A 20,213-nucleotide genomic window follows, 5' to 3' on the forward strand; every position below is an offset into this window, starting at 1 on the left:
GCCCCAAAACACTCTAATTTTTTGGGTGGTGGCAGCAGGTACCAGGTCCAAGCTGGTAACTAAGCTTGGAGGTTTTAATGCTAACCCCCATATTTTGGACGCTAAGGTCCAAATCTGGGACTAAGGTTATGATATGGTGGCAGCGGTTACGGGATAGACAGAATCCAGAAGCCAGTGGAAATATTTTATTTTTCTTTTCTCTCACTTGCTGTCTGGTCACCCTAGTAGACGTATACATTCCTGTTTGTGTTTTGTCTAATTGGAGCAGCAGATTATTAAAACAGGACCCTAGATTTTGCTTATATTGCAGAATTATTTGAACTATACTATTGAACAGAGTAAGCAGTACTTTATATACATCTATATAGTGGCTTCTTTGTAGCAGACAAGAGGGTTTTTTTTGCCAAACTTAAAATTCCTGATAAACGTACGAGGAAGCTCACATCTATACATTTGAGAGCATGTTCAGTTTGTGTCTCCGTAATACAAATCAAACAAGTTTTGCTTGTTGCAGGCCTCATCTGAACAACCCTGAGTTTGGGTATTAGCAGGCTGACCTGTAATGCCAACACACACTGTTGCCAACCCTCCCTGCCTATGTTTCACCAGGAGCCCCGGCTCCGGGCACAGGAGCCCTTGAGTGTTTTTAGAGACGTTTATCTTTCAGGGAGGGGTAAAAACCTTCATAGGCCAGGCCCGAAGCTTGAAAAACGCGGGAGTCAACCAAAATACGCCCCCCCCCCCAGTTTAAGGAAACCGATGGTTTTCACGCCAACCTCCCGCTCTGGTGGGGGCGGGGCGCTGGCCCGTGGCCACGTGGGGCGGTCGTGCTGTTGGGCGGAGCAGCGGGCGCTTGCCCTCACAGCTGCACGGGGCCCTAGGACGTCACTGGGCGGAACACGAGCTCTCTGCGCGGGTTGTTTTACAGCATCACACGGGGGGAGGGGCTTGCTGGCCCTGTCGCCCCTCCCATCCTTTGCCACGCCCCTGCTGTTGGGCGCTCTCCTGCTGCGCATGCGCTTATCTGCCCTGTTGCCTGAGCGAGACCCGGAAATGGTGATGGCCGGTGGGCGGGCTCGTTGAGGTGTGGGCCGTCTCTCACGCGTGCTGCTTCTCGTCACAGCCTCGCCGCCTCCGTTCATTGGCCGCTGCCTCGGGGTCGTGGCGGTCTGACCCGGGAGCGTCGCCGGGTCGCTGCGCATGCGCACTGGCGACGGCGCGGGTTGGAGAGTCTCTCAGAATCGAAGCCAACGGTTTGAAGGGAGAACGAGGCCGCCTCGAACCCTAAAGCCGGCGCGCGAGCGGCCGCTTCGTCCGCGGCGGAGACGGCGGCGCCAGCTCCGCCGGGGGGAGGGGAGCGCAGCGCGGGAGGGAGCCCCACGCACAAAATGGCGAATAAAGAGAGTAAGAGGCGGCGGGGCCCGGCCGGTCCCTGTTCGGGCTGGAGGGTCGGGGGTCGGCGGGTTCTTCTCCCCGGGCAAGGCGGCGGCGGCGGCGGGGCCGCGCCTGGCGGCTCCGGGTCTCTCAGGACGGGCCGCCGCTGGGGGAGGGGCGATCCCGGTGCCGCGGGGCTGAGCGGCCCGCAGTGCGGGGAGGGGAGCGCGTGGCCAGGCGGAGCCGCCGCTGGGTCTCGCCGCGAGCGGTTTTCGGCTTAGGGAAAAAAGAAACGTGAGGCCGCGGGTGTTTCGCCCTCCTCCACCCGCCCCGGCTCCCGGGAGCCGCCCGCCTAGCGCGCCTGTGTCTGTCTGTCCGGTCCCGCCCGTGCAGTGTTCGAGGACACCGTGGAGGAGCGTGTCATCAACGAAGAGTACAAAATCTGGAAGAAGAACACCCCGTTCCTGTATGACCTGGTGATGACCCACGCCCTCGAGTGGCCCAGCCTCACTGTGCAGTGGCTGCCTGATGTAACGAGGTGAGTGAGACTCGCCTACCTGCGCTCCGGTTACCCGCGCAAACCCCCAGGCGCCCCGTTTGGAATAGACTTTCTAGTAAAAGTAACTGCTTGCAAGAGGGAAATCATCTCTATTTAAGCAGTTAGTCCTGTCTTCAGTATCCGAACTACTCCTCTTGCTTCACTGTAGAATAAAGAGCTGACTGCTAGGAGTGTCAACACTGGAAAAGCTGTTTAATGTCTAATGCCTTTGACTGCATTGGCATGGTTTTACCATAGCAGGTGCTGATGTCAAAATGCCTCTATTTAATGTATGTGCACATAGATGTCTTATTTATACTATTCAAGTGATAGTGACAAACACTCTAAAAGACTGGGATTTCAGTTTTATTAAAGATGTACTTGTCAAATCTATTGATGTCAAGAACACTTGGAGTTCAGCTTGTAAACATTTATTCTGATATGCCTAATGTGGCAAGGAAAATATTTTCCCCAACTAATCTGTAGTCTTGCATAGAAATTGGGATGATACAGAAGAATTTTGCCTCTAAAAATATTTAAAAGTACCATATAACTATTTTTAGCTTTTGGTAAGACCTGTCTGTTTTATTGAACAGACCTGAAGGAAAGGATTATGCCCTTCATTGGCTAGTGTTGGGAACACATACCTCTGATGAGCAGAACCATTTGGTTGTTGCAAGGGTCCAGATTCCTAATGATGATGCTCAGTTTGATGCTTCTCACTATGATAGTGAGAAAGGAGGTGAGTATTGCAGGAGTTTTTAGATTGTGTTCTTCTAGCAGCAGTGTTAAACAGTGCGTACCTTGTTTAGTTGTGTTCTAACTTGGGTTTTAACTTTAAAAATATTTTTAAGGGTCTGTTTATGTACTGTAAACAAGTTTAGTATACAACAGTGGCTCTCAGCCTTTTCAGACTACTGTACTCTGTTCAGGAGTATTTCACCACACTTAAAGACTACTTGCTTACACATTCAGACTTAAAAATACAAAAATGTCAGAGCACACTTACTGAAAAATTGCTTATTTTCTCATTTTTTACTATATCATTTATAAAGTAAATCAGTTGGAATATAATTATTTTACTTACATTTCAGTCTGTCGTATATAGAGCGGTATACACAAGTCAATGTCTGTATGAAATTTTAGTTTGTACTGACTTTTGATGTCTGTCCTTTTTATGTAACATGTTATAAAACTAGGCAAATATCTAGATGAGTTGATGTACCCCATCGAAGACCTCTGCGTACCCCCAGCGGTATGTGTGCGATGGTATATAGTGTAGTTCTAGAGCCTTATTTTACTCTGACCCTTTTAAAAAAAAAAAAAATCTGAAAGCTAGTAACAATTCATGTTAAGTCAGTCTTAGAGACCCTCCTGCAAAAGTCTCCTATTTCACATACATATTAACTTTATTAGGTCTTTCATTTGTGATGCTCAAGCTAACTGGTAGACTCTCAAAAGCAAGAGATTTACCCCTCGGAAGGTGTTACGGCTGGTCACTACTTATTGTGATGACCTGTTCAGATTAAGAATACAGTAACTCCTCACTTAACATTGTAGTTATGTTCCTGAAAAATGCAACTTTAAGTGAGAGGATGTTAAGCGAATCCAGTTTCCCCATAAGAATTAATGTAAATAGGGGGGTTAGGTTCCAGGGCAGCTTCCCCTGCTCTGCAAGCACCGGGGGTGGGGACTCAACCTCACCTGCCCACTCTACCCCTTCCCCCAAGCCCCCACCCTTGACCTGCCTCTTCTCCCCCCCCCCTTTCCTCCCCTTTTACTTTGCACGTTGCATCCTGGCTCCTTCCCCCTCGCTACCCTCCCTTCTAAACGCTGGCCTGGCCGTTTGGGAGGCAGGGAAGGAAGGGGAGAGGCGTGCTAAGTCCTCACTCCTCCCCCCTCACTCCTGCCTGGGGCAGTCAGCTGGCTTGCCTTGTTCGGGAGGGAGGGGGAGCCTGCGTGCCGAGTCCTCGCTCCTGCCTCCAAAACGCCGCAAGCCACCTGATTGCCATGGACAGGAGGTGGGGGGAGGCGGGAGAAGGTGCTGATCCATGGATCTGCCGGCAGGCGGGAGGCACCGGAATGGTGGGGAGGGCCACACATAGGGAGGCTGCCAGCTGTGGAGAAAGCAGGCAGCCAAACAGCGTAAGAGTGGAGCATTGCACAGCTTTAAATGAGTATGTTCCCTAACTGATCAGCAACATAACAACGAAACAATATTAAGTGGGACGACTTTAAGTGAGAAGTTACTGTACTTCACTGCTTTCAAGATAAGATAACTTTTAAGATTTTATATTAAAGGGCTGTAATGTAATTAATCTTCCATGTGACTTGTATTATTACACTAAATAACTTGCAATTATGAAAAGCCTGAGAACACTGGCTTAACACACTTGGAATAGTTGATACGATTTTAATCAAAAACGTTTTTATATGTATTAAAAAAAAATCTAGAATTTGGCGGCTTTGGATCTGTGACTGGTAAAATTGAAACTGAAATTAAAATTAACCATGAAGGTGAAGTAAATCGTGCTCGCTACATGCCCCAGAACCCCTGCATCATCGCTACAAAAACTCCTTCCTCTGATGTGCTGGTTTTTGATTACACTAAACATCCATCTAAACCAGGTGGGTCAATCTGCTTGAATTTGTATACAATATCTTCTCTAGTATTATAAATGTAGTCTAGATGCAGACATGAGTCTGACAGTAATCCAGTTTATTGTATTTTGATGCTAAAGCACTAAGTCTGAAGGTGCCTTAACTCCTGTGCTAGTTAAAAACAATTTGGATTAGTTAGAATATGCGTGGTGTAATTAAGCTCAGGAAGTTTGCTTGATTATTTCAGACTTGAGGTGATAGAGTAGGACCCTCTGTGGCTATCTTTAGCTATCAAGTGTCTTGTAACCTACTCTGAACATGAAATTGAAAAGCAAATCCTGCTTCTCCCTGTAGTAAGCGCATATGCAGACAATTTTGAAATTTTATTTTGTAATGCAAAAATAAAAATTCCATCAATTACAATCCATCGTATTCTTCTTGTTTAAAGGAGCTCTAAGACCTAAACAATGGCTTGTTTCTTTTTTAGACCCAAGTGGAGAATGTAATCCTGACCTTAGGCTAAGAGGACATCAAAAAGAAGGCTATGGTTTATCATGGAATTCCAATTTGAGTGGACATCTTCTCAGTGCATCTGATGATCATGTAAGAAACTAACTTCCCTCTTTGTTAATACAAAACAAAAGGAAGAGTTGCTGATTCACATGGCCTAATAGTATTTTTCCCCATAAAATCTCTTCCACTGGTCTTCTCCGTCCAAGGTGCATCAAAATGCCTTCATAATTTTAATTCTAGATGTTCATGTTTCTATCCTTTATACCCTGAAAGCCCACTTACCATGACACATCCTTAACAGGAGGTGGTTGGGATACCTCTATAGCTAGTTAATGCCTATCCCATAATAGCTACTCCTCGGGGTATTCTGCGCAAAAAAAAAATTAAAAGTTCTTCATATTTTATATGTCAAAATAATGCAATATAATCACATCAGTTTCAGTTGTTTCTGTAATTTATTTAAACTACAATACAGAAAGAAGTCACTAACTATTCAGCAGTTCCTAAACATATAAAAGTTGCAAACACTGTAACTAATACCTTGCATTCCAGTTAAATTACGTTACAGAATACCAAACAGCCCCCAAAAAAAAGGTAGAATGTAATTTTAAATTGCTTAGACTTTCACACATGGAAGTTGTACAGTTTTGCTAATCATTGTCCTGGACCTGGCTGGGTACTTTGGGAAGTGCTTGGTTCTGATTGTCCTGATATTTATTGACTGCTTGGTAAATGTTTTATTTGCCCTGAAAGTCTTTTTTTTTTTTTTTTTTAATAGATAAGTAAAATAAATCTTGAGCTGTAATCTTAACCCCATTGTGCCACTTTGGCACAGGAAAAAAAACAGAAAGCACATAGATCTTTCTAGCTAATTCCCTTACTGTCATTTGTAAGACTTTACATCATTCTGGTAATGTAGAGGCCTTAAAACTTTTACAGGTTTTAAGTTCCTGGGGGAATTGAGTGAGAATGGGAACAATTAACTAACAATAGAAACATTGATAATGTTTTTTTGATTTTTTTTTTTTTTACATGGGGGCAGGGCGTGGTGGGATCTGCCTGAGGGGTCTAGCCTGCCTTGTCCCCCGCCCCTATGAGAGCATGTGTGGGGGGGGAAACAAACACCGGAGGCAGGAGGGGAAAGGGGAACAGGTCAACCATTCCTCCCCGCTACGCTGCAGGCAGGGGAGGAGGGCGCTAGAAGGGGATGGCTAGATGGGGGCAGCTATCAAGAACTTGTGGGGGTTTGGTCACCGACTCGGGATGGGAATCCAGCTCCTCTAGCTGCACAAGGGGAATGGGGGAATATAACAGCTTGGGGGTGGGGGGTGCAGTGAAACAGGGGCAGACTCAAACAGGGGAGGGGCACAAGCGCATGGGAGGGGGCATGGGCACACAAGGGGAGGGGCTAATCAGGGCAAGGGGGGGGCCGCAGGGGGAGGGAAACAACCAGGCTGTTACTAGACAGGCAGGCTGCTGCTACATTTCTGCCTCAGAGAATGAGATCAGTTTAACCATCAGCAGCAACATTAACAGTGGTTGCTTTTTTTTTTAATTTGTCTTTATTTTAAAAAATTATGTTTTAAATCCTTAAATTACTCTATTTAAGAGCAGTATACGATCCCATTAGCTTAGCTGTATGATCGTCTGATGAAAGAACAGTAGTAGAAAGTGAACTTTAAAGGATTTTTGTTTGAGTAGAATCTTACACAGCTCCATGCAAATACAGTGGCAGAAACTTCTTGAATGTGTCTGGTCGATAGTCATATATTCCAGGAGGGAACTTGACAACTCTCTTCCTGATTATTGAAAGATACTGGATGTAGTCATATATATACTGATCAGAATCAATCCAGTCAAGGTTTTTAACACCATCACTAGAGGCCAAGTCTGTTTTTTATTTAATTGGAACACCATGAATCTGAAAATACAGCCCTCTGTATGACTACTGGGTGCTCTAAAACTTTAGGATCTCCCCCATACAGAATCTTGGCCTTTTTCTAGGCAGGCAGGCTGCTGCATTTCTGTCTTGGGGACAGAGCCTGCCTTGTGTATAATAAAATGCCCTACCACTCCACCCCAGTCCCTCTCGCTTCTTGGCATGCATGCATGCCTAACCCTACCACCTGACGGTGATCAGCATCTCCCACAAAGGCATGCATGCACAGCCCCCCTTCACATGCAGTGATTTGTGTCTCAGAGGCTGGTCCAGGCATGCTAGAATAGATGCCCAGCTTGAGCTACTGGGGAAGAGGCACGTGTCTCCTCACAGATTTTATGCATTTTTCTGCATAGAGGACACAAATATGCAGACCATACGGAGGTGCTGAATTTTGTCAGGAGTAAATAGCCAAAGGGTTTGTTATTGAATGGCGCTATACAGTCTCCTAAAGAAATTGCTGAGTGGATGTTATATTTGCACTAAAGACACAAACCTGTGAGATGAGGTTAATGTCTTGGGTTGCAGCAGCATCTGTGGAAATCTTTTCTTTTAGTCTCCCTTTCTTTCCCTGTCCTTCCTTCCCCAGGAAACCCAGCTTTGGTATTTGGTGGACTACAAAAACTACATTCGAATAAAGTTTGGGCAGAGACCCCAGCAGGAATATTGTAGACTCCTTTTGGCTTTAGTAAGCTTTCTTTTTGTAGGCAGTTATGATGGTGATGTGTAAGGGCATGTCTTTTAAAAAGTCTCATTTAAAAAAGTTAAGAATGATGGTCTCAAGTTACAGAAAACACATGAATGCCAGCAGTGTGTCATAACTATGTTAACAGTGCTAAAACCAACATAATTGGACTACAACTAGATTACTATCCATATACTGAAAGATTTACACCAAGGAAAGCAAGTCTAAACAATAAATTACATTGTATTAAAATGTGACTTTTGTCTGCAGACTGTTTGTCTGTGGGATATAAGTGCAGGACCAAAAGAAGGCAAAGTTGTTGATGCTAAAGCAATCTTTACTGGACATTCTGCAGTAGTAGAAGATGTGGCATGGCATCTGCTTCATGAATCTTTATTTGGATCAGTTGCTGATGATCAGAAGCTTATGATGTAAGTTTGGGCGGAGAGTTGGAGGTGGGGAGAAGTTGAACAGTTCTTGGGAACTTATAATTCCCTGCTTGTTAATGCAACAGTCTAGACAAGCACTGCACACTGCCTAATTTAAAAAAAAAATGTATTCAGGCTATGGGGTGGCCTGCAGTCCTTAAAATACTCCAGCCTTCTGTTGCATTAACATGAAGTAAAATCTAGGTGATTTATCAGCATTGCTTGTATTTCTAGGAATCTGGATAGGAATAATCCTAAATGTGCATTTCCTTCTGTTTGCTTTACTGTTAAGTGTTGCCTTTCTTACTAAGACTATATTGTAAATCTAGATCTATGGTTAAACGAATGGTGAATGGGAATCCTGATTCTACAGTTTCTCTAGTGACCTACATATTTTGGGTACTTTTATGGTCCGATCATTGTAGGCCCAAAGCCATGTTGCTTTGATCCACAGAACCCCTGCTCAGCTGCCACCTAATCTTGTGGGTGTCTAAAATCACTGGATGCCTAAATTTCTGCTATAAAATGTTCCTGAGCACCTAAGTTTCTACCTCCAAACATGTGCATTGCTGCCTTAGGTAGGCATCCAGACACCTAAGCTCCACTGCAATTCTCAAACCAGGTGAAGATGCGTGTTGTCCTCCCTATCTCTCCTGTGGGCCGGATCTGGCAGGTGTTTGATCTGAGCACAAAACAGCAACTTGGTTATGGCATATACTGAGGGGTAGAGGAGAGAGTGTTTCTCAGTCTTGCCTGCTGAAGCTGTTCCACTTTAGCCCAGTGAATGTTTGTAATATAGAGACCGTGAGGATGACTCTGTACTTCAGTGGTAGGGCACTTGCCTGAGAATTGGGAAACCTTGCTCAGATCCATTCTTGAAAATCATGCAGAAGGAGGAATTTAACCTGGGTCTTCCATATTCCAGGTGAGTACCCTAACCAATGGAGCTAAAAGTTATAAGGAGGGCTGTCACTGCTGCTCCCTCCTCAAGTCCTTTTGTTTAGCTGAGGCTGTGTTCCTCAATCTTATATATTTATTCTCACAGCACCCAGGAATTACAGTAGAAGGGGCCCAGAACGACTAAGTGACTTGACTAAGGTCACAAATGGAGTCTGCAGTGGAGCAGAAAATTGATCCTAGGCCTCACCAAGTTTTATGCTGGTGCCCTAACCCCTGGACCATTCTTCCCCTTGATTGACCTGATAATTCTATTTCAAAACAAGCTGTAAATACTGTCAGGTGGACTGACTAAATATTAATCTAGTGCTATGACCTTTTTCAGAGATATGAGAAATCCAATCACATCTGTTTGCTGTAACAAATTACTTAACAGACTAATCATTCCCCTTGATAAAAGGGAAAAGTCTTGAGGTTGTACAGTGAATGCTTTGCTTTTGCCAAAATGTGAAATACCTTGGTGCTATAAATCTTCTAACTGATTAGTATGTTCTAAGACAGATGGGATTGTACTAGTATTGTATGACAAATGACTCTCAATTCTCCCCCGCCCCCCTTTTTTTTTAAATGTTGAAACTTGTATACCAGGCTTTTCAGCCTGGAAGGAATATCTTAGTCCCAAAGTAAAGCATGTTAACTTTATACAGATACTTAATATATACAGTTTATATGTAGTATGAAATGAGTGCTAACTTTGTGAGCAGTGTTCATTCTACTTGTAGCCTGTTTAGATGAAAAGTTAGTGTGCAGCATACTAGTGTACTGTACATCCACACACCCTAGCTTGCTGGATGCCAACTTTTCATTTAGATAAGTCTTCAGACTGGGCTGTTTCAAGTGCTGAATAGGGTTTAGTGTGTGAGAACTGGTTCTCCCTTCTAGCACCTTTGACTGGCATTTTTTTTTTGTGTTCTTCCTTTTTCCCACCCCTTCATCCAAAAAAGTTGGGACACGAGGTCCAATACTACATCCAAGCCAAGTCATTCTGTAGATGCCCATACAGCTGAGGTCAACTGCCTGTCCTTCAATCCCTACAGCGAGTTCATTCTAGCAACTGGTTCTGCTGACAAGGTGTTTTACTTATGTATATTTTTAACATACTATACAAATTGAATGTATATGCTCCTAAAAGTGTGCTTAGACACGCTAGTCACAAATGTCAATAAAACAAGTGCAAAGGGTAGCTAAAACGTATTAATTTAAAATTGAGTAACTTCAGAGGCTTTTGGAGTAAAAGTACCTTATTTTTTTTTCCCCTTTCCCTCACAGACTGTGGCTTTGTGGGATCTACGAAACCTTAAATTAAAACTTCATTCTTTTGAGTCTCATAAGGATGAAATCTTTCAGGTGGGCAGAAGACAAATGAATAACTTGAAGGTTTTAGAATAAGGTTGTACATATTGCTGAGAGCTCCGGATCAGGTGGGAATATGGTTTGGTTTGGAATTCTGATACTGTGATCAATTGAAATATATCTGATCACTGAGATCTCTTGCAAGAACTAATAGCTGAACTAATGCCACTATTAAGCCTGAGTTTAAGCAACATAAGTAATGTGAGTAGACTTTTTTCTCTTCTCCCCCAAAGTATAATCACGAGTCTGCCAGCTTTCTAACTTGCTGCTTTAACAGCAGCAAACAAACTGGCATTTTATGGGAAATGCTTAGATGCTCTCACTGTAGTTAAAATAAAATTAATAGGGCAAGTATAAAAGTCCAGCAGCTTTTCTTGGAATAATTTAAAACAATTCTTATGTGTGTATCTGTGCTTTCCCAAAATCCTTCAGTGTGCTCTGAAAGATAACAGATTTGGGCTATTTCCGATGGGTAAAGAATAGATTCTGAAGTTGAGGACCCCTCTCAAAGAACTCCTGGGCACGAGCTTCGTCTCAGAGGATTCTCCAGCTTTGAGCACTCTGCACCAGCTGCACCATGGCATGTGGGGAGAGATGGTCCTTAACATTAGCAGATAACAAGCCATTTTATGGCTTTATAGATGACAATCAGCTCTCCAAAACCAACTGGTAACTAATCAGCCAGTGTAGATCCAGAAGATTGCTTTCATGTGCACCTGAGAAGATATGCACAGGGAAGCCATCTTTTTGTTTTGAGTCAAAAAAATCTACTAAAATATGTATGATTGAAGTCATGAGTATAAGACTTAGTTTGACCCAGATTCGTGTTCCTGAAATATGTATTTCCAAAAAAAAAAAAAAAAAATTCACAAACAGAAGGCAACTCTAATTACAAATATTCCCTTAAAACTGTGTAACTTTATTCAATGACTTTCATTTTATGTATGATTAGGCAAGTTTAAAAGTGATTTGCAGACACACTTGACCATTGTAGAAAATTGAACTAAATAATACCGACACTTTATGGTAGTATAGCAGTTTTAATGGTATATTTCTTGTGGTTGGATTTCTTCCATGAGGAAACTTAAGATCTTCTGAATTGTAGGAAAGCCTTGATGTTGGAGTACATGAAGTGAAAAGTAGTCTATATATTTTTTGGGTCGGTCTACTCTAAACTTGTCTTTTTTTATTAAAAATGTTGCTCGGTTATGGCTGTAGCCGTTCAAGCATTGATAGTTAAAACTGGCAATGTTGGTCATATCTAAAGTTACTAGTTCAGAATACATACAAAGTCAGTAACATTATACTCTTATTTTTGAGAGATGTTCTCTTCTTACAGGTTCACTGGTCTCCTCATAATGAAACAATTCTTGCTTCAAGTGGGACTGATCGTCGGCTAAATGTATGGGATCTAAGGTAAAGAGGGATTCTGTTCCTTTATTTAAAACCTATCTGGAGATGGCAGACACATATCCAATATATGCAGTAGGCTTTGCATTTGTACTTAAATAATTAAGCCTACAATTTAGGCATAAGCTATTTTCTGTTTAAAAACTAGCAAATTTCAGTGTCGGAATACTATGCTGTCTTTTTACTGATCTTTGTCAGTTAAGTTTAAAAAAAGACCAACACACAAGCCTTCTGAACAACTCTGCATGTCTCTCTCCCCGGAACCCCTGGTCTTTTTAGTAATAAGTGATCTGTGCCCCTTTATTGATCTAATCTGCAGAATCTGATTTTTTCAGCAACCAGTGGTGATGACCCATGTTTGAAGATTAAAACTTTGGGTGAAGAATAAGCCGCAAGAGTAGGAATTGAAAACAAAGATATTTTGTCAGTGCAAGTGTCCCTGATAGGAGAAGGGCATTGTCCTCCATTAGCTATTACTTTTTTTTTTTAACCTTAATTCCCAAATTGACTTCTTGCCCACTTAAATGAGATAACTATATTGATGTTGTGACTACTTCAAGATTTTAAGGGTTTGAACATACTTCCTTTAAACAGCATTATTTTCTTTATAGTAAAATTGGAGAAGAACAATCTGCAGAGGATGCAGAAGATGGGCCTCCTGAACTTTTGGTACATATTTGCTGTCTTTAGCTTGGAGACCTGCTGATGCCTCATAAGAATTTATCTTATTTCTTAGACTAAAGAACTGTAATAGCAGACCAGACCAATAATCTATCTAATCCAGAAATTTACTTCAGGCAAATTCTTCAACGTCTCACTATCTCTGTACTTGACTGTGGCTCTCAACTGCTAAGTGAGTTTTAAGGCAGTGGTTCTTAGTGCTCCTTTGTGTGAATGCTGCACAGAGTGCCATTGCTGCAGTAGGTCTGCAATGTTGCCTATATCCAAGGTCAGGTAAAGTGTAGAAAAACACAGCTGTAGGTTATACTTTTAACTATGTATAAACCAAAACTAACCTACTACCTCAAGTTATCATTGCAACAAAGTATAGTGTTTAATGTTTCCTAGATTACGTAGTCATTTAAGGTTCTTAGCAACTTAATGCTGCTATAAATGGCCACGCTGCTAATAGCAACTTTACAGGGGGAAAGGAAATAATCTGAAATAGCTTCTTTAGGTCATGTTAGGCTTTCCATCAAATGATTTACAAGCAACCACTATATTTTCTGCACAACTATGCGGGAAAACAGTTGTTATTGGTTGACTTCCACACCCAGTAATAACTCTTCATCTTGCTTCTGGGTAAAATAACCTAATACCGAGCTTTTTGAAAAGGCAGGAGGCTGCTGTGCCAAGTAACACAGGTAGCAAGAATGCTTTTTAAATGATGTTTCCTGCCTTCTCCTCAACAGTCCTAATCTGAAATGTTTGTGTGTGGGCGGCATTTACATGTTGTTTGTGGCGTATGTGTTAAGGCAGCTACTTTTAAAACTGCACCTCAGATCTCCACTTCCAGCAGAATGCTAGAGTTAGGAAGTGACTAGTCAGCTCCACACACCTCATTTGGAATTAGGCAGCAGCAGAGACATGGAGGGGCAAAAGGCAAATACAGGACAGTATTGTGTTTAAGCGTAAACTAGTAAAAAAAGGAAAGCATTATTTTTCCACTGTATAGTAAAGTTTCAAAGTTGTAGTAAGTCAGTGTTCAGCTGTAAACTTCTGAAAGAACAACCATAATGCTTTATTCAGAGTTTCAAACATTTCTGAGTTACGAACGAACAACCTCTGTTCCCTAGGTATTTGTCACTCTGAGGTTCTACTGTACCTAGTTATACCTTAGTTTTACTTAGTTTGCTAATGAGAATAGTAAATTAAAATATTTCACTACTTTGATAATTGTCTAGAGATGTCTTGGGTCATTAAATTTGATCTTTTTAATAGTTTATTCATGGAGGACACACTGCAAAGATTTCAGATTTTAGTTGGAACCCTAATGAACCCTGGGTAATCTGCTCTGTATCTGAGGACAACATAATGCAAATATGGCAAATGGTGAGTGTCAGAACTTAATTTCTGCATTGCTTTCAGCTTCATTTATATAAATGAAAAAGGTTATTCTTCTCTTTAAAAAGTCTTTAAAAAAGACAGACCATGTCTCATGGAGGCAATCTTTTTCCTCTAAGTAAATGGATTTAACTTATGACCTGAACATTAAGACTAATATTCATACCAAAAAAAGTATCTATTATGACTTGTATATCATTTTGAATTTTATTGAGGATAAATTGAACTAGAAATGGCTAATTTCTAATATATACTAACAACAGCAGTTTCAACAGATGAGTTAACTGGAGCTAAGTTGATATTTTAGTATCTTCAAAAGAAAGAAAAATAGATCTTCAGAGTGAGTTTGCAGATATTGCAGGTTTACATGTGCTATGCTATCCAGAATCTAAGCTTTTGTTTTACAAATGGCTTCTAGAACTCCGAATTGCAAATTTAACTGCATTTTTAAGACTTCTGGGAGTCATGTTGGCAGTCATTAATCCTAGTTAGTTATAAGATCTTAGTAGTAACAGAGGAAGCCCTACATTATCAGAGTTCCTGTAAAGGCAGGACCATTGCCTGACAGCAGTCATTTGATATAAATTGACACCACATGAGTTTTTTTGCCAGAAAACCACAGCTAATTAAATAACATCAACTAAATGTATATACAGATGTGCCTCCCCTTCTGTCCACTTGAGTTTTTTTCCTTGCAAGTTGAAGGATGTGTGTTTTGGAAGCAATTACTACTGGGATAGTAGTTTTAAAGTCAGTCTGAAATTGGATATGAGACAGGGACAAAATCTTTTGGGTAAAGAGCTAAATGGATTAGGATTAGCCTAAAATGCATCAATTTAAAATATCGTTTACATACTTCTAATATTAGTGTTGATTAGTCTAGCCATTTTACATAATCTTAAAACTGACTTTCCCTCTTTGAAGTCAGGGAAAGGGATACTTCTGAGAAAACAGTCCTGTTCTCAAAGTACCTACTCCTCACTTCTGCAATCTTATGACTTCTAAGATTAGAAAAAGTACTGTTAATCAAATGTACCTATCACTTTTTGATACTTGTAATGCAATAACTTGTGTCTCTAGGCTGAAAACATTTACAATGATGAAGAACCAGATATAGCAGCATCAGAACTGGAGGGTCAAGGAACATAACTTTCTCCTTAGGAAAAGGAAGAAAAGAATGTTGGGTGTTTGTGAAGTGGCTGACATTCATATAAATTATGTTATTGTTTTTTTTTTTTTTGACTACTATATACATTCAAAATATTCTCAGTTGAATGTAATGCTTATACCAATGCTTGATTTTTATCAAGCACAGAGCTTGTATAGTTGAATTTAATGGGATATCCCTGGTTTTTTGTTTTTTGTTTTTGGCACCTTGAAGTGAGCTATAGCAAACTGTACAGCATTTAGGTATTGGGGAAAATAAGTGATTGAATACCATTGTCTATTTTTAAAACAAGCTTGCAGATTCCTGTAAATGATTAGACAACTCAAAATCCTCACTTTTCCTAGACTAAATGCAAAATGTTTTTATCATATGTAAAATGAGCTTTTCACTTTTACAGAACACTTCCTGATTGGCTTTGCATAAATAAACTTTTTTGAAGAAAATGTTTGGTGTATTAATTGAAGAAGAAGATCTAACTACTGCCTAGTGGCAGTGCTCTCCAAAGAATAGGGTGGCTATCTTTCCATGTTTGTCTGCATAGATGTAGAAAGTTGTGTGGAGGGGCATGAGAGTTACCTACTGCCTGATGCTAAAGCTTAATACTTAAACAGCTGTTCCCATGGTTTTCTCTCTCAGTATTTCTAATGTTTAACTGTACGGCTAATGTATAAATGAGGTCTGGATGGAGAGACAGATTCTGATCTCAGAGGCACTTTAATGAAAGTCAAAACAAGTTACCTGTAGATATCTCTTTGGAAAAAAAAATTTTCCTTGTACTTGAACTTTATAAAGGACATCTTGCTCTGTGGCTAGATTGTCAACTTTCAGATCCTTGTGTAAGTCTTCAGCAGTGCTGTCCATGAGATCACTTTAAACCCAAAATCTTCATATTAAAATCAGTTGGTGTTTAGGTATCATGGGAGAGGCCTCATACAAATATTATAAACTGCTATGTAGGAAGACCTCATTATTATAATAGTCATTCATATACTTGTGGCCATAGTGCGTGCTGTATTATCTGGCTAGTCAAATATGTTTTTGTAGCATCCTCACTGTGTGGAGTGAAATACAAAAATAGACCTAGGAAAGGAGAGCGGATGTTTCACTCAGTATGTATCTGAAATGGCATCTAACTGTTGGAGTAAACAATGTATTTTAGCTAACTAAATTGGATACATCTAGACACTTCTATTGAATTTGGATGCATCAGCCTTTGAGGCAAGTGTCCCCTTAGCTGTAGAGGAGTTACATATTCTAGTCCTGTCTCTGAAATAGAGTTATCTGCTAGCTCTTTAATTTCACTGTTTTAATAGGGAAAATATACCTATCCTCAATACATATGAGTTCCTGTGAAGAGAAAGGATCTCTGCTTTGGGGTGGGCTCATATCACACACAAGAATGACCATAGTGGGTCAGACTAATGGTGCATCTAGACCAGCATCCTGTCTTCTGATATTGGCCGATGCCAGATGCTTCAGAGGGAATGAGCAGAATAGGGCAATTGAGTGATCCATCCCCTGTCATCCAGTCCCAGTATCTGGCAGTCCGTTGCATCTCTGACCATCTTGGCCAATAGCCTTGATGGCCCTATCTTCCATGAACTTACTTAATTCTTTTTTGAAACCAGTTATGCTTTTGGCCTTGACAACATCCCTGGGCAATGAATTCCATAGGTTGACTGTTTTTTGTTTGTGAAGGGGTAAATAACACTTCCTCCACACTATTCATGATTTTATAGATCTCTATATATAGCCCGTCAGTCATCTCTTCCAAGCTGAACAGTTCTACTCTTTTTAATCACTACTCCTGTGGAACTTATTCAATTCCCCTAATCACTTTTGTTGCCCTTCTCTGTACCTTCTCCAATTCTAAGTATTTTTGAGAGGGTGACCAGAACCACATGCAGTATTCAAGATGTGAGTGTGCTGTGGATTTATATAGTGGCATTTTAATACTTAGTGTTACCTACTATTACTAGCTTTTTTGGCTGCTGCTGTATATGGTGTGGATGGTTTCAAAGAACTGTCCGTTACTCCAAGATCTTTCTTCAGTGATAACAGCTAATTTAGACCCTATCATTGTGATTGTGTGTGTGTGTGTGTGTGTGTATATATTTATTTCAGATTGTTTTCCAGTGTGCATTACTTTGCATTTATCAATACTGAATTTCATCTGCCATTTTCTTGACCAGTCACCCAAGGAGGCATTTTTTGACCCCTTTACTGTTTTTTTTTAACATGGGGTATACCTTTTATTTGAACCTCTATTATGGTGTTTTTAAAAAGTTACCTTTTTAAAAAGGAACACTCTTAGCTGTTCCTTTTAATTTCTGTTTAACTAGTTTCCTCATTTGTTGTGTAGTTCCCCTTTTTGAAGTTAAATGCTCCTCTGGTGGGTTTCTTTGCTATTAACTATATCATGGTCACTGTTAACAAGTCGTACAGCCACATTCACTTCTTGAACTAGAGCTTGTGTGCCACTTAAGACTAAATCAAGAATTACCTCTTGTGGGTTCTAGATCTATCTGCTCCAAGAAGCAGTCATTAATGGTGTCTAGAAATTTTATCTTTTCATCATGTCATGAGGTGACATGTATCCAGTCACTATGGGGATAGTTGAAATCTAGTATGAGTTTTCTGTTTTTATAGCCTCTCGAATCAACAAGTATTTAACATCTCACAAATGTTAAACCCAGTTGATGCACCATAACTCACACATCTTCCTCTTGTAGCCCAATGCTAATCCTAAATACTATGAAATATTTTTCTTTACTGTTTATTAATAAACATAGTTGTTACACATTGCCTCTTGGGGGTAAGGAGAGGCAGCAGTAGCTGTGGAATTGACCCTCTGAGAAGTTGATGTATGTGAGCTTAGTGTTCGTGCACCATAATGTTTTCTTACAATAAAGATTTTTTCCCCCACTAATGGTGGAAAGCTGCAGGTCTTACATTCATCAAGGAAAAATCTAAAACTATGTGATATAAAACCTAACTTTTCCATTTGAAGACATTTTAATAATCCTTTGTGCCATTTGTATATCACTAAATGGATGGAAAGAACCCAGCTATTCCAGTCTGTCTAATCAAGACTTTAATGATGGATGCATCCCTGTGAAAGATGGTTACACAAAGATTTAAGAGCTCAGAGCAGTTCAGAGCCTGTATTGCATTTCTGCCAGGGATCTGCAGTCTGACAATTCTGACTAACAACACAATGGCCATTTTATATATAAACAGCCGACGGGGGATGATCATCTCTGTTATGTAAGGAAGCAGTTTGACTATGGAACTGTTATATTCAGCACTAAGTACCTCAAGGCAATACATAGACTCATAGGTCAGAAGGGACCAATATGATCATCTAGTCTGACCTCCTGCACAAGTCAGGCCACAGAACCCCACCCATCCAATTTTATAACAACCCCTAACCCAGGACCGAGTTATTGAAATCCTCAAAATTGGTTTGAAGACCTCAAGCTGCAGAGAATCCACCAGCAAGCGACCCGTGCCCCACGCTGCAGGGGAAGGCGAAAAACCTCCAGGGCCCCTGCCAATCCGCCCTGGAGGAAAATTCCTTCCCGACCCCAAATATGGCGATCAGGAAACCCTGAGCATGTGGGCAAGACTCACCAGCCAGCACCCAAGAAGGAATTCTCTGCAGTAACTCAGTTCCCATCCCATGCAACATCTCCCTGCAGACCATTGAGCAGACCTATCTGGTGGTAATCCAAGATCAATTGCCCAAATTAACGATCCTATCATAACATCCCCTCCATATACTTATCAAGCTTTGTCTTAAAGCCAGAAAAGTCTTTTGCCCCCACTACTTCCCTCGGAAGGCTGTTCTAGAACTTCACTCCCCTAATGGTTAGAAACCTTCGTCTAATTTCAAGTCTAAACTTCCTAATATCCAGTTTATACCCATTCGTCCTCGTGCCTACATTAGTACTAAACTTAAATAATTCCTCTCCCTCCCTAACGTTAACCCCCCTGATATATTTATATAGAGCAAGCATATCCCCCCGCAGCCTTCTTTTGGCCAGGCTAAACAAGCCAAGCTCTTTGAGTCTCCTTTCATAAGGCAGTTTTTCCATTCCTCGGATCATCCTAGTAGCCCGTCTCTGAACCTGTTCCAGTTTGAATTCATCCTTCTTGAACATGGGACACCAGAACTGCACACAGTATTCCAGATGGGGTCTCACCAACGCCTTATATAACGGTACTAACACCTCCTTATCCTTGCTGGAAATACCTCGCCTGATGCATCCCAAAATCGCATTTGCTTTTTTAACAGCTGTATCACACTGGCGACTCATAGTCATCCTGCTATCAACCAATACCCCAAGGTCCTTCTCCTCCTCTGTCGCTTCCAACTGATGCGCCCCCAACGTATATCTAAAATTCTTATTATTAATTCCTAAGTGCATGACCTTGCACTTTTCACTATTGTATTTCATCCTATTTCTATTACTCCAGTTTACAAGGTGGTTGAGATCTTCCTGAATAGTATCCCTGTCCTTCTCCGTGTTAGCAATACCCCCCAGCTTTGTGTCATCCGCAAACTTTATTAGCACATTCCCGCTCTTTGTGCCAAGGTCAGTAATAAAAAGGTTAAATAAGATCGGTCCCAAAACCGATCCTTGAGGGACTGCACTAGTGACCTCCTTCCAGCCTGACAGTTCACCCTTCAATACGACCCGCTGGAGTCTCCCCTTAACCAGTTCCTTATCCACCTTACAACTTTCATATTCATCCCCATCTTTTCCAATTTAACTAACAGTTCCCCATGCGGAACTGTGTCAAACGCCTTACTGAAATCTAGGTAAATTATATCTACTGCATTTCCTTTATCTAAGTAATCCGTCACCTTCTCAAAGAAGGAGATCAGATTGGTTTGACACGATCTACCTTTAGTAAATCTGTGTTGCAATTCGTCCCAATTACCATTGACCTCTATGTCCTTAACTACTTTCTCCCTTAAAATTTTTTCCAAGACCTTACATACTACAGACGTCAAGCTAACAGGCCTATAATTACCCGGATCACTTTTATTCCCTTTCTTAAAAATAGGAACTACATTAGCAATCCTCCAGTCATACGGCACAACCCCCGAGTTTATCATCATGCATGTCTACAGAATACATCTGAGCAGATAATTTTAATCAGCCCATGTTTAGGTC

General features: G+C 41.2%; 1 protein-coding gene across 1 annotated transcript; it reads left to right on the top strand.

The window, feature by feature from the left end:
• The first annotated feature begins 1,206 nt into the window (after positions 1–1,206).
• RBBP7 (RB binding protein 7, chromatin remodeling factor) lies at positions 1,207–15,473 on the top strand. Its single transcript, XM_050964273.1, has 12 exons — positions 1,207–1,404; positions 1,768–1,912; positions 2,509–2,654; positions 4,367–4,540; positions 5,001–5,116; positions 7,921–8,081; positions 9,980–10,106; positions 10,305–10,382; positions 11,728–11,804; positions 12,410–12,467; positions 13,740–13,850; positions 14,943–15,473. Exons 1-12 carry the CDS (start codon positions 1,389–1,391, stop codon positions 15,009–15,011), a joined length of 1,278 nt encoding a protein of 425 aa, XP_050820230.1. The 5' UTR covers positions 1,207–1,388; the 3' UTR covers positions 15,012–15,473.
• Positions 15,474–20,213: the final 4,740 nt, after the last annotated feature.

This window comes from Gopherus flavomarginatus, chromosome 1 (genome assembly GCF_025201925.1).
Source record: "Gopherus flavomarginatus isolate rGopFla2 chromosome 1, rGopFla2.mat.asm, whole genome shotgun sequence".
Taxonomy (NCBI): domain Eukaryota; kingdom Metazoa; phylum Chordata; order Testudines; family Testudinidae; genus Gopherus; species Gopherus flavomarginatus.

Excerpts from the sequence above, each read along its gene's own strand:
- RBBP7 (XM_050964273.1), top strand. Across the intron at positions 4,541-5,000 it reads TAAACATCCATCTAAACCAG|ACCCAAGTGGAGAATGTAAT; the intron begins GTGGGTCAATCT and ends TTTCTTTTTTAG. Across the intron at positions 5,117-7,920 it reads TCAGTGCATCTGATGATCAT|ACTGTTTGTCTGTGGGATAT; the intron begins GTAAGAAACTAA and ends TTTTGTCTGCAG.